Source organism: Poecile atricapillus, chromosome 9 (assembly GCF_030490865.1).
Source record: "Poecile atricapillus isolate bPoeAtr1 chromosome 9, bPoeAtr1.hap1, whole genome shotgun sequence".
Lineage (NCBI taxonomy): Eukaryota > Metazoa > Chordata > Aves > Passeriformes > Paridae > Poecile > Poecile atricapillus.
This window is the reverse complement of record NC_081257.1, coordinates 3,573,670-3,588,369: the sequence shown is the minus strand read 5'-3', so window position 1 is coordinate 3,588,369 and position 14,700 is coordinate 3,573,670. Positions and strand designations below refer to the sequence as shown.

General features: G+C 56.2%; 1 protein-coding gene across 1 annotated transcript; it reads left to right on the top strand.

Annotated features, from left to right (window-relative positions):
• Positions 1-10,224: 10,224 nt before the first annotated feature.
• Positions 10,225-13,364, top strand: BARX1 (BARX homeobox 1). Its single transcript, XM_058845313.1, has 4 exons — positions 10,225-10,429; positions 12,236-12,521; positions 12,641-12,725; positions 13,200-13,364. The coding sequence occupies exons 1-4, from the start codon at positions 10,225-10,227 to the stop codon at positions 13,362-13,364; spliced, it is 741 nt and encodes a 246-aa protein (XP_058701296.1).
• The last annotated feature ends 1,336 nt before the right edge of the window (positions 13,365-14,700 follow it).

The window sequence follows — 14,700 nt, the reverse complement described above, 5'->3', positions numbered from 1 at the left end:
AAAGGGACCTCCCTGTCACAGCTGAGCTGCTGCTCTTCCACAGCAGGACGGGGCAGACACGAAATCTTTAAAAGATACTGCCTTAACTTCATTAAAAGAGGTTTTTCTACATCTGTGGTCTTTATTTGCAGCTCTAAGTGTGTTCTGGAAGGCAATGCTCTGTCACAGGTTGATGTGGGAGAGCTTGTGGGGTCACTGGGCCATTCCCTGGGGAGCCTGTTCAGCGCCCCAGCACCTTCTGACACCCAGCTAACCCTGCCTGGCACAGCTCCAGCCACTCTGTCCCTGCTCACAGAGAAGGGAGCCGCTGCCTGTGCGGATGTCTCGGTGCTGCTGGGGACGTCCCAAGGCTCCAGTGCCCTCCCCAGCCTCCAGGAGCTCGCTCCAGGAGCTCCAGATGCCTCCTGTGCCGAGGAGCCCAGCACTGGGCTCAGCTCTGCAGCTGCAGGATCCCCGGGGCTGGGAAGAGAGGCCAGAACTGCTGGCAGTGCTCCCCCTCGATATTCCCTCTTCCTCTCGCCCTCTGCACTCGTGTTCTTCCCGTTCTGCAGATCCCTACTCTGCATGTCTTCATGGCGAGCCGGGGAGCCGCTCTCAGCTTGAATCTCACACGAAAACACGGAATGGCTGCCCACCCATCCCCTCCGCCCGCGGTCCCACCAAGCCCTGGCTGCCGGGACAAGGCTGCTCTGGGAGCTGGGACCCCCACAGCACACACTGAGCCCGGGACACCGGGAACAGGGACCCCCATAACACACCCTGAGCCCGGGACACCGGGAACAGGGACCCCCATAACACACCATGACCTCGGGACACCGGGAACAGGGACCCCCATAACACACCCTGAGCCCGGGACACCGGGAACAGGGACCCCCATAACACACCATGACCTCGGGACACCGGGAACAGGGACCCCATAACACACCCTGAGCCCGGGACACCGGGAACAGGGACCCCCATAACACACCCTGACCTCGGGACACCGGGAACAGGGACCCCATAACACACCGTGACCTCGGGACACCGGGAACAGGGACCCCATAACACACCCTGACCTCGGGACACCGGGAACAGGGACCCCCATAACACACCGTGACCTCGGGACACCGGGAACAGGGACCCCATAACACACCATGACCTCGGGACACCGGGAACAGGGACCCCATAACACACCCTGACCTCGGGACACCGGGAACAGGGACCCCATAACACACCATGACCTCGGGACACCGGGAACAGGGACCCCATAACACACCGTGACCTCGGGACACCGGGAACAGGGACCCCCATAACACACCCTGAGCCCGGGACACCGGGAACAGGGACCCCCACAGCACACACTGAGCCCGGGACACCGGGAACAGGGACCCCATAACACACCGTGACCTCGGGACACGGGGAACAGGGACCCCATAACACACCGTGACCTCGGGACACCGGGAACAGGAACCCCCATAACACACCCTGAGCCCGGGACACCGGGAACAGGGACCCCATAACACACCGTGACCTCGGGACACCGGGAACAGGGACCCCATAACACACCATGACCTCGGGACACCGGGAACAGGGACCCCATAACACACCCTGACCTCGGGACACCGGGAACAGGGACCCCCATAACACACCCTGAGCCCGGGACACCGGGAACAGGGACCCCATAACACACCGTGACCTCGGGACACCGGGAACAGGGACCCCATAACACACCCTGACCTCGGGACACCGGGAACAGGGACCCCCTCGGACCCCGATCTGCGACACTCGGGGGACACCTGGGGACAGCAGCGGCCACCTGCGCTCTGTTCTGCCGCCGCCAGGGGGCGCTGCCGCCGCGGGACACGGGAATGGGGAATGGGGACATGGGAATGGGGAATTGGGACACGGGAATGGGGACACGGGAATGGGGAATGGGGACATGGGAATGGGGAATTGGGACACGGGAATGGGGAATTGGGACACGGGAATGGGGAATTGGGATATGGGAATGGGGAATGGGGACACGGGAATGGGGAACTGGGATATGGGAATGGGGAATTGGTATATGGGAATGGGGGACACAGGGATGGAGGACATGGAAATGGGGAATGGGGACACGGGAATGGGGAATTGGGATATGGAAATGGAGAATTGGGACATGGAAATGGGGAATGGGGACATGGAAATGGAGAACTGGGACATGGAAATGGGGAATGGGGACATGGAAATGGAGAATTGGGACATGGGAATGAGGAATTGGGACATGGAAATGGGGAATGGGGACATGGAAATGGGGAATTGGGACATGGAAATGGGGAATTGGGGCACAGGAATGGGGAATTGGGACACGGGAATGGGGAATTGGGATATGGGAATGGGGGACACAGGGATGGGGGACATGGAAATGGGGAATGGGGACACGGGAATGGGGAATTGGGACATGGAAATGGGGAATGGGGATACGGGAATGGGGAATTGGGACATGGAAATGGAGAATTGGGACATGGAAATGGGGAATGGGGATACGGGAATGGGGAACGGGGACATGGGAAATGGGGAATGGGGACATGGGGACATGGGAATGGGGAACTGGGACATGGAAATGGAGAATTGGGACATGGAAATGGGGAATTGGGGCACAGGAATGGGGAATTGGGATATGGGAATGGGGAATGGGGACACGGGAATGGGGAACTGGGATATGGGAATGGGGAACTGGGGCACGGGAATGGGGAATTGGGGCATGGGAATGGGGAACGGGGACATGGGAATGGGGGACACAGGGATGGGGGACACAGGGATGGGGACATGGGAATGGGGAATGGGGGACATGGGGATGGGAGACATGGGAATTTGGGACATGGGAATGGGGGACATGGGACATGGGAATGGGGACACGAGACAGGGGAATGGGGGATAGGGGGATGGAGGATACAGGATGGGGGATATGGAGTGAGGGAAAAGCAGACACAGAATATGGGATGTGGAAATGGAGACTATGGGATAAAACCTGTGGGACACGGTGGAGAGAATGGGAGATATGGGGGGCAGAAATGGGGATACAGGAATGTGAGATACAGGATAGGGATGTGGGAATGGGGATAAGGGATTGGGATATGGGAATGGGAGTGTGGGAATAGGAGATACAGAGTGCAGGATAGGGGTGCAGGATGGGGATGTGGGATACAGGGTGTGGGATGAGGAACTGAGATGGGGGGTGGGATGGGGCTGTGGGATAGGGGTACAGCACAGAGCTGTGTGATTGGGGATGTGGGATGGGGTGCAGGATGAGGGATGCAGGGTAGGGGTGTGGGATGTAGGATGCAGGGTGCAGGATCAGCCCAGCCCAGGAGAGAGGCTGGGGAAGAGGCTCCAAGCCCAGCAGGACGAGCACAGGCTGTGTTAAATCGCTCCATCTGGAGCTTGGCAGATCTCTATCAGTGGGTCTTGGAATGTCGTATTAGTGTCCAAAAATTTGCAAGTGTCATAATATATGTATGGAAAGGGAAAATGTTTAAACTTCTTAAGCAGCTGTGGCCATATATGGGTTTGAAATGTAGTTCTGAGCACAGTAAATAGAAATTTGCCATATCAGATACAGGACTGCAGTGTAAGCAATGTGAAACTCAGGTCTCATCTCACCTCAAGTGAATGGCAGATCTCCTTCCGTGTCAGCAAGGGTTTCTCCCTTAGAATTTAAAATACCTGCTGCAGGGTCAGGGTCTTTAAATCCTTGTGAGGGTCCCTGTACGTGTGTGAAAGGAAAATAAAAGACCTAGTGGATATGGCAGAATCACTGAGAGGAATGGTTTGGAAGAATCCTTCTTCACTTAATTCTTTTGTATTGTTTGGCCTTTAGTGAGAGCTGTTTTATGGTACTAACTCTCTAACTCAGGTGGTTTAACCACCTGTAGTGGTGCTTGTGAGGGACAGGGAAGCCAGCTTTAATATGATTTTAATATGTATAAAACATCTTGTAATTTTTTAAATAAAGTGCTCCAATTAGCCATTATTGTGTTTAATGATTTAAACATCTCCCTGCTGATCTATAAACCCAAATTGTCCAGATCTGATGTAGCACTCGAGAACTGGGAACCAGAAGTGACTGGAGGCAAACCATAAAACTGAAGGGTGTAAGGATTTCATTCTGTTTCTTCCCTTTTAAAAACCAAAGGCCCAAGCTCTGCACAGATGTAGTCATTAACTTAATTTTATGAACCATAAACAGTCCCGTTGCAGTCAGCCGTGGGCACAGGGAGCAGCCTCAGCACACAGCGGGTGTTTACAGCACCAGGCTAACGGGGTGTCAGCAAAGCATCCCTCATTTCCACACAGATGCAGGGCTTGGCTGGATTTCAGCTCACACAAGAGTGATAAGGACAAATCATTGTTTTCTGCCTGAAACTCTTTTATCACCTAGAAATGAATGGTTCAGCCAGATGTGCTGTTCCAGGTGGAGTATGGTTATTTACTGAACCAGTGCAGTGATGTTTAACTTGCCCTTTTATGTGTGTCCCATCATTTGCAGAACGTGTCACCTGCAGTGTCACCTGCACAGCTCCTGCCATCGCTCTGGTTGTGGCCAGGTCAGGTTTGGTGTGGGCTGGGGCCTCGGTGCTGGGCACTGACCGCAGTCCCAGGCCGTGGCACCACCCATCCACAGCAGGCCTGGGCAGAGAAGGACAGAGGTACAGCTGTCACCAAGCACTCATCTCGAGTGTCACTGCACTCATCTCAAACTGGGACCCTGGTTTTAGGGGAAGCCACCACCCTCCTGGCAGGGCTGGGGAAGGAGCTCTGAACCTACAGATCTCTTCATGGCCAGGAATCAATCCATAGAGAAGAGGCTGTACCAAAAATACTGCCTGGCCTGAAATCTAATCACGTGTGCGGCTGGTTACTGGTTTCTATTTCCAAGCATTTCATCCCTTGTCCGTGAACTAACTGAAAGTAAAAATAAATAAATAAAAAATTAAAATCCTTTACGTAAAAAGGCGTGTATCTCACTGTTTGTGCTGGTTTGGGGCCCTGCACAATGAGAGGATTCGGGGAGGAAGTGCCCCAGTTGGGTACATGTGTAACACTCAGGTGTGTGATACCCGATGGCAGCGGTGGGGACAGAGGTGGCACATTTGGGGAGCTTCTCATTCTGCTGGCTGCTGTAATGGATATAAATGAAATGTATTCAGGCAATAGTAGTTTCAGGGATGATTGGACAGAAATGGAGAACACCCAGTTTGTGAGAGCTGCTTGTAGCAGGGAGGAGGATGGACGCTGGACCTCGAAGGGCAGGGAATAAAGGGGCTGCAGTTCTCACCCAAACCAAACCAGATCCTCTGAACATGGCTCTGAAAGATAATGCCACAGTCTGACTTTCTGACAAGGCCAGGTGTTCAGGTGTTTGCAGAAAATAATTTTTAGAGGGATACGTGTTTAACGGCCACTGATGAAGCTTTACCCAGCCATTAAACATAACTTATTACTCAGGGCTGAGCTATTCCCTCAGCCCGAGCTCTCCTTCCCAATTAGCCCGTGATGTCACGTTTTCCACTCTCTTCGTAGCACTTTGTGGATTTCCTGAATATTAAGTGCCGTGAGGAGGGAGCGGGTGGGGGAGGTGGCTGTGCCTGTCTCCCCTCCTCGGGCCCCCGAGGGAAGGGCAGGGGCTGCGGGGGGATGTTCCCGCACGGCAGCGGGGTGGGACGGGCAGAGCCCCGCAGCCTGGGCAGCTCCATCCCCGGAGGGCTCCGGGCACCGCCTGCCCCGGAGCTGGCATCGCCAGGCGCCATGGGAGAGACAGGGACATTTTATTAGAGGTTTAGAAGAGATGATGTTGAGAAAACAACAAATTGGTTGTGTTTAAAATTCATTGAGAGCTTTGATGCAAATAAAAAAAAAAAAAAAAAACAAACAAACCAAAAAACCCCAAACCCAACAACAACAACAACAAAAAAATAAAACCCACAACAACTCATTTTTTAATTGATCCAAGCAGCGCTGCGGAGCGGCCCCGCGGTTACCCCGGTCCCTTCAGCAGATCGGGATGTGACCGGGCACAGCGGACCCAGGACACCGAGACTGGGCTGGGAGAGCCGTGCTCAGCCTGCGCTGCCCTCGGCATTCACAATATTCTCCCGGCTGCGATATTTCCCCAGGGATGCAGGAGGAGAGGAGTTTGAGTTTCGCTGTTTTCCCCGGGACGGCTGTCGGAGGCGGGAGAACTGCGGGAATTCAGCAAAATTCTTCTCGTCAAATCGGGGATGAATCAGCGGAGCAAAAGTATTCCCACCCCCGGGAAGATTTTAAATCACTACGTGAACTCGTTTCCTTTTTCGTAACAAAATTTTCACGGGTGGAACTGTCATCCTTCTCCGAGTTACTCAGCCGAAATAGAGGCATCAAAATATCTGAAGTGTGAAAGTAAGCGAGAGGAGCATTTAAAAACGCATTCTGCTTTTATGCAAAACGAAGGTCAGAAGAGCCCCGTAATGGGATGGATGCATCGATAGTTACTGAAACCAGTTAAGAGCATTTGTATAAAAATTATTTTTCAGAAAAGCTAACCCTAGAAATAATCTGTTTCGAGCAGTCATATAAAGTCTGTACCTGGTGCAAGAAAAAAAAAAAAAAAACAAAAAACCAACAAAACAAATAAACAAAACCCCAAACAGCAACGAAACTAGAATTTTAAAAAGCCCCTCGGTAAATGAGGAGCAATTTTGTAAATAAAGGTGATTCCATTCTGGTTTCTGAGAGGAAAAAAGTGCATAAAATTTGGGGCCTGCAGCTTGTCCATGGGGTTGATCCCTAAAACCCCACGTATTTTGCTGAATTCCCACTCTAAGACGCAGGTTTTTATAAAACTGGTTGCATGAATCTACCCCCCAAACTGATGTAAAATAAAAGCACGGGTTTATGTGCTCTGTAAGAGTACAGGAAATTAGGCAATTTTCAGGCGCTGTAAAAGTAGTAGTAGTAGTAGTAGTAGTAGTAGTAGTAATAATAATGATAATAATGATAATAATGATGATGATGATGATGATGATGATTATGATGATAATGATAATAATAATAATAATAATAATAATAATAATAATAATAATAATAATAATAATAATAATAATAATAATAATAATAATAATAATAATAATGATGGCTGATGTCCTTTTCACTACAGGATTTGTTTTGCAACGATTTTAAATTCATAACTGTGAGTGCGGCCGGATGGTGAAATTCACCCTCTCTTTCTTCAGTGCGGCATCGAAATCTTTCAATAGGAGCTTTTTCAGAAAAGCGAATTCTTATTTTATTTTTTCGGTGACCTCGGGGGATGGAAGCCTGCTCCTGGGGAAGATGTGGGATCCGCCGACCTTCCGTGCCCGCCCGGCTGCGGCTGCTCTCCTAAACAGCCTCGGGGCAGATGGGTCCCAAGGAACATAAAAATTTAAATTATCAAAGTTGGTACCGTATGATGGGAAATGATACCGGATCTGTACCGGGTGGGGATGGAAGTATTATTATTTACAGTTATTCTTGAGTTTTGGTTTATTTTGAAGAAACAAAAAAACACAAGAGAAGCGTGCATAATTTCTTTTACGTGCACTATTTGTTTGTGAGCGCACCTCACCTCGGGGGTGAGGTTGTTTAAACATTCCGATATGGATTTGCCTGCTCGCTTGAATGTGTCCAAAATTCACCCACTTTACTCATAATCATTCTCCACGTTCCATATTAGCTCCGATGTCCTTTTTGGCCTCGGCCGTCGGGAATCAGCACCTTGGCATGGGAACACCTTGTGAGGACACATGGACAAAGGATGGCCGGACCAAAAGCCACGTCAGGAAACGGGGAGGGTTTTGATTTGGGATTTTTGATTGTTTTTGGGGCCCCGTTGGTGTCGGTCGGGGCTCCCCAGAGCGCAGGTGTGCACAGGGACACGGCTGCCCCGGGATTCCCGGGAGGAATTCGGGGAAGTGGGAGAGGGATGGAGGCGCCCAGCCCCGGGACCGCGCAGCATCTCGGTGGGCTCCGGTGCCCGCTGCTCCTCCCGGGAGGGGAGAGGCGGCTCCGGGCACAGCCCCCGCTCTGTCACCAACTCGCTGGCAGTGCACCGAGATGATGTCTGAACAAATGACAACTCGCTAACAGCAGGGAGCACCGGGCAGATCATGCGGGCTCAGCCCGTTGGTGTTTCACAGAGCGAGTGGCGTAATCTTAAATTGAAGAAACGTGGAGCAACCAGAACAAATCCGCGCGGAACTGCTCCGTACGAGTCGCAGTAACCATATGGAACAGGTTATGTGGGCAGGCAATGAAGTACAGAGCATAAATTAATTCGTTGTTGTCGCATGCAGGGGTGAGTAGCACAGAGGAACGGCAGCAGTACTCAAATAGCGCTGACAGGAGCAGCGGGGCTGCCTCGTGCTCGCCGCAGTTCCCCGAACGCCCCCGCCTATCCTGCCTCGAGATTTAATTCAAGATACAGGGCCGAGGTCCCGATGGGCCGGGGGTCCCTGCAGCCGCATCTGCCGCGGCCCGAGGAGCCCCGGGGCTGTTGGCCGGCTCTGGGGCCAGACGGAGACCGACGAGAGGCGCTGGAGCCCGCACGGCTCGGGGGAAGCTGGCTGGACACGGGGCCGAGAGCTGGGAGCCGTCCCCCGGGCTGTGCTCACGGCCGGCAGCCGCGGGTGACTGCCCCGGCCGTCCCACCCTGCCGGTGCCTTCCGAACCCGGGCACGGCCCCGCAGCTGCTCCGCTCTCCCCTGCGCATCCCCCGCTGCACCGCCAAAACGGGCAGAACCCCCTTCTTTCGGCCCAAAATCCTAAAGAAGGAGGCTGAGCTTCCCTTGCCGGGGGGATGAGCCCCGCTCCCGTCCCTCTGCGTGGGCCGGCCAGGCTGGGCCCGTGGGTGCCCCCCGAACAGCGGCGGGGCCCGGGCACGCGTGGGCAGCTCCGGCCGTGGGCAGGGGCCGAGCGCGGCCAGAGCCGCCCCACGCCGCGGGACCCGAGACGATGGAAACGATCCCCCCGCAATCCATTACCGCCGGCATTTTCGGGAGGGATTTGGGCGTTCGGGCTCCCGCACACGAGTCTGGCTCCAAGCACGTCAGTAACGAGCAGGGGCGGCTCGTGGGTCTCTGCTGTCGTGCGTGACACAGGCTAAAGGGAATAGAATGAATCACGTTGTACCCAGCAAACCGTTCGTGTAAATGATCTAAAAGTCCAGGGAAAGGCTCTGTTTCGCGCTGAGTTTTGTTCCCTGAGCAGCTCCTTTCAGGTGTTTACACCGCTTTGGCCGGGGCCGGGAGGGAGCCCGGAGCTGAGGGCACCGGGCCGGGCCCCTCCGCGGGCAGCCCCGGCCGGCAGCGCTGCCCCCGCCTGCCCTGGGGCTGCCTGGGCTCCTCCGGGCCCGGTCCCCGCCTGCCCTGGGGCTGCCTGGGCTCCTCCGGGCCCGGTCCCCGCCTGCCCTGGGGCTGCCTGGGCTCCTCCGGGCCCGGCCCCCGCCTGCCCTGGGGCTCCGAGCCGCCCATGCTGCGGGGCAGGGAACGAGCGGGCCGGGCCGAGGGGCTGGGGGCCCCCGAGGGTCCGTGGGGCTCCGTGTCTGCCTCCATCAGCCGAGGCGCTCCAGAACCGCGGGTATCCCGTCGGGGGAAGAGGATGGAGAGGGCGATGAGGACTGGGGGTGGGGGGAATGGGAAAGGGACGGAAGATTGGTGTGGGGACGGGAACGGGGATGGCGATGAGTATGGCGACAGGGACGGGGATGGGGCTGGAACCGGGGACAGGGATGGTGATAAGGATCCCCGGGAGGGGACCGAGGCTGCGCTTCGAAGGGGCCAGGGGTTGTTTGGGTGTCTGCTCTCCCGCAGCGAGCAGAACGGGTAATTTGCTTTATATGGAGGGGGATCAAATGCTGGGCTGTAACCCCCGCTCCAGGTACTCGCCCGCCCCGGCCCCTTCCTTCCTCCGCAGCCCCTCCCGCGCCCTCCCCCGCCGCACTGACGGCCCCGCCGGGCCCTGCTGTATAATAGGCCACCGCCGCGGCCCCGGGGCGGAGAGACAGACGCTGCCCGGTGCCGCGCCCCGTGTGCAGGCGGCGGGGACGGCTCCGGGCCGCCGCACAGGGCCAGGGGAGGGGGCGGCGGGGCGATGGGCAGAGCCCCCGCTGCCCGGCTGCCGGCCGGGGGGCTGCGCTAGCTCGGCCCCGGCGGCCGGGGATCCCCCCGCGCCCCGGGGGCGGCCAGGATGCAGCACCCGCTGGAATTGGGCGCCGCGCGCTACTTCCCGGCCGAAGCCTTTCCCGACCACCGCTCCCACCGCTACCGCAGCTTCATGATCGAGGAGATCCTCACCGACCCCCCGGACGCCAAGGGGGCCGCGCCGGCCGGCGAGCTGCTCAAGTTCGGGGTGCAGGCGCTGCTCTCTGCCCGGCCCTACCACAACCACCTCGGTACGTCCCGGGGGGCTCCCCGCGCCTGGGGGGCGGCAGGGGGCGGCAGGCGGGGAGGCATCGCCCGCCGATGGTCTCCAGCGCCTTTGGGAGCCGGGTTCCTTGGAGAAAAAATTAGGAATTCTGCCTACAAAAATTGCAGCGGGGCTCTGCCGGCCGTGCGCATCCCCGCCGCGCCGCGGGCGCTCCAGCCGGGAGCAGCCGAGTGCTTGGGGCCTAAAAGCGAGGAAAGCGGCTCCGCGGCTGCAGCCGCCCTCGCACAGAATGGCCTTTGGATTTCAGGGAAGGTTGTTGTTGGTAGTTTTGTTTTGGGGGTTTTCCCGTGTTTTTGGATGAGGTGAGAATTGCTGGAGCCGGGCAGCGGGGTCTGTGCGCGGCTGCGAGGGCGGCAAGAGGCCCTGCGGTCACAGGTTTAGCTGGAAACCCGGCTTTATCTGTAAACACAAAAATGTATAATACACAGAGATATAATATATAGCATATACATACACGCTATGTTTATATAATACTAATATAGAAAATGGAAGACATAACACTATTATCCATATTATAATATAAGTTGGGGTGTTTGTTTTTTTTTTTAAACGGGTGCCAGCATTCTCTGTCCAGTCGGATATAGCATTCAGGACAAATGCAGTTTCTTAACATTCAAATAGGTTTGGGGTTTTTTTTTATTGTTATTTGTTTTATTGTTATCATTTGGGGGAGTTTTTTGCGGTTTTTTTTTTTTCTTTTTTGTGTTTTGGGGTTTTTGTTAAGGCTAGTGTTTAATGTATTTTGAAGGCTGTTATTTAATATATTTTAAAGGCCGATATTTAAAAGTTTGATGGCGAAAGCTTTGACTTCCCAAGCCATCTTCATCTGCGGAGCCGTAGCTCTTCATCCATTGACCCGAACAGAAAAGGAGTATCCCAATTTCATTTTCTGCATTTAAGAGAAAAAGAGGAAAGCGTCAAGCCCCTGAACAAGGGAGCAACATGCGTTAGAATATCTAGAAATTACTATTATTTTCAAGATGAACTATTCAGAACTACTCGGAATAGCGGATCAGATACAAGGCTCTTCACACCCCTCACGGATCAGTTCCGCAGGGACAGGCGGGAGCAGGATCGGGCCTTGGAGGGAGGGAGGCGATTTCAGGCAGGCCGAGAAGACCCCGCAGAGGCTCCCCCGAAGTCCTTCCCCCTGTGTCGCTGGCGGGGAGGCCGAGCCGAGCAGGAGCGCAGCCCCCGGCCCACGCAGGGTTCGGGCCAGGGAGCGGAGCGGGGGAGCCGGGACGGGCCCAGCCGGGTCAGACCGAGCCCAGCGAGGGAATCGAGCCGAGCAGGGCCGGGCTGGATCCGGGAGAAGTGAATGGAGCCGGCCGAGCGGCGGCCCCAGCCCAAGGGAGCGGCATCCTCGGGGATGGCTCGCTGTCCTCTCTAGGCTGCGGTTCACAGAGTGGGATAGAAATTATTATCAGGTCGGAAATATCCTGAAAACTCTTATGAAGGGAATCCTGGGGCCGTGCCCGCCCCGCTGGTCGCCGAGTTCAGCCGGGTCCGGCAGCTGTTGGGTGACACCGACGGGAGCGCTTTGGGGTTGAATTATTTTCACTTGTAACCCCCAAGTAACCCATTGATTAGCATGAGCTGGTTGAAGGGTAAAAGGTGTCCCTTTAGCGCGGAGGTGGCGCAGCCGGGGGGCTCGGGACCCGAGGGGAATGGGCCAGGGTTCCTGGCAGGGGCTGCTGCCCGGGATCCGCCGCACCCTGCAGCCCCGGGGGTCCCTGCGCTGCCCGCCGCTCACCGCCGCTCTCTCCCGCAGCGGTGCTGAAGGCGGAGCCGGCCGCCGTGTTTAAGTTCCCGCTGGCTCCCCTGGGCTGCTCGGGGCTGGGCTCGGCGCTGCTGGCCGCCGGCTCGGGGCTGCAGGGCGGCTCCGCCTCGCCGCATCTCCCGCTGGAGCTGCACCTCCGCGGGAAGCTGGAGCCGGGGCCCCCGGAGCCGGGCAAGGCCAAGAAGGGCCGCCGCAGCCGCACCGTCTTCACCGAGCTGCAGCTCATGGGGCTGGAGAAGCGCTTCGAGAAGCAGAAATACCTCTCCACGCCCGACAGGTAGGCCACGGCCGGCCTCGGACTCGGGGCGCGACGGGGCTCGTTTTGATTGAAAAAGTCGGGAAGCTACCATCGAGACCAAAGCTGCCGGCCTGACCTCCTCTCTCTCTCGCCCGCAGAATAGACCTGGCCGAATCGCTGGGGCTCAGCCAGCTCCAGGTGAAAACCTGGTACCAGAACAGGCGCATGAAATGGAAGAAAATAGTAAGTGGCCCTTATTAATAGTCCTCCCCTTGGGCTTGTCGTGTCCGCGTTCGGCGGGGATCGAGCCCTGCCCCGCGGGCCTCGTCCTTCCGCACACCGGCCCCGGGATATTTAATAACAGCGTTAAGGATAATTATAACAGCAATGATGACCATGACGGTAATAACAATAATGATAATAATAATAATAATAATAATAGTAGTAATAATAATAATAATATGTCCCTGGTCTTTAATACCGTGCCCCTGGTCCAACATCTCCTGGGCCCCTGCCGGCGCCCCTCCCGCTCCTGTCCGAGCCCTCCGGTGGTTCCGCTCGGCCCCCGGGGCGGCGGGCGGGGGCCGCAGCCCGAGAGGACCCGCAGCGGCGGTTTCGCTTCGGGGCACGGGAGAGAGAGGGCTTGCTGGGCCCGGGCTGATGGCAGCTCGGTTTTACCGGGGTGTCCCCTTCCTCCGCCCCCTCCCCGCCTCGCAGGTGTTGCAGGGGGGCGGCCTGGAGTCCCCCACCAAGCCCAAGGGCCGCCCGAAGAAGAACTCGATCCCCAGCAGCGAGCAGCTCTCGGAGCAGGAGCGCGCCCGGGATGCCGAGAAGCCGCCCGAGAGCCTGGGCTCGCCGGCCGAGGTCAGCCAGGAGGAGTGAGGGGAGCCCGGCCCGCAGGGCCCCGCCGGGCCCCTCCAGGGCACGGAGAGCAGCTCGGACAGCGGCTGCGGCCGCCTTCGGCCTCGGGACATTTGGACGCTTTGACCGCACGCCGGTCCCACCTCCGCTCCCCTCCGGCCAGGAGCACACTGGATCCCACCTTCCACATCTACTCGCTGTCTAAAACCCTGTGGTGCCCCTAGTTATTCGAAAACTGCATTTTATGATCAGTTTTATTAATGCGAAGATATTTACTTTATTTCAATAAAGTATTTTATGAATTATTGCTCTGGGTAACGTAATGCTTTGGGGTTGATTTTTTTTAAAGATTTGTTATTTTTTTTCTCCCACGGAGGCAGGTTAGAGATTGAAAACCGGTTTCAAGGCAGGTCTACAGAGAAAGTGCAAAGCGCAGGGGTACCGGGAAGATTCTCCCATCGTTTTCCACGACGGTTCGGCTGCCCGTGGCCGGGAGAGGCCAGACCCTCGGTCTTTCCTTGGTCAAATTCGGATGCTTTCGGATTTTAAAGATACGTTAGTTGCTGACAAAAGATTAATTAACTTCTGCACTGCACATCCTGAACGGTACTTTAAAAAAATGCTCTTCACGAGCTCCTGCGATGCTGCACGAAATCCTGGTGCTTTGTTGTTCGGGTGAGGATTTTTTATTTTATTTTATTTTTTTCGCTTGTTTTCCCCGAGTGTCGTCTCCACGTTTTCCGTTGGGATGTTAAATTACAGAGCATCCACCGAGACATGCAATTACCGCCATTTTGCTAAAAAACAAAACAAAACAAAACAAAAAGAAGCCGAAAAAAAGAAAAACCAACAAAAAAAACCACCCAGCAAAGCAGGGAAGGACGAGAGGCGGAGAGCGAGGGCCGGGGAGCGGCGGGGCAGCCCCGGGCTGAGCCGCTGCTGCGGGGGCGCCTCCCAATTAACGGCGGTAATTAGCGGCTCGGGGCTCGGGGGTGCCTCCGTGCCCCGGCAGGGTGCCCTTAGGGCCGGCAGGACGGGAGCCCCTGTCCTGGGGCAGCGGCTCCGGGAGGCTCCAGCCCGTGCTCGGGGCACGGAGAGCGCGGCCCCGGGGGAGCGGAGCACGGGAGCAGCACCGAGAAGCTTTAACCCCAACCAGCCCCTCGAGGAGAATCTGAACTCATGCCGGTCCTTCCCAGCTTTGCTGGTTTCTCTCTCCACGGCCCGGACCGGGAGGTGCCCCGGGTCCATCCCGGGTTAAATCAACCCTCGGGATGAGCGGGGCAGGACACGGCTGGGTAAACAGGAAACAACCTCGTGTTCTTACACTGAAATGACTTAGGTATTTAACCAAACCATC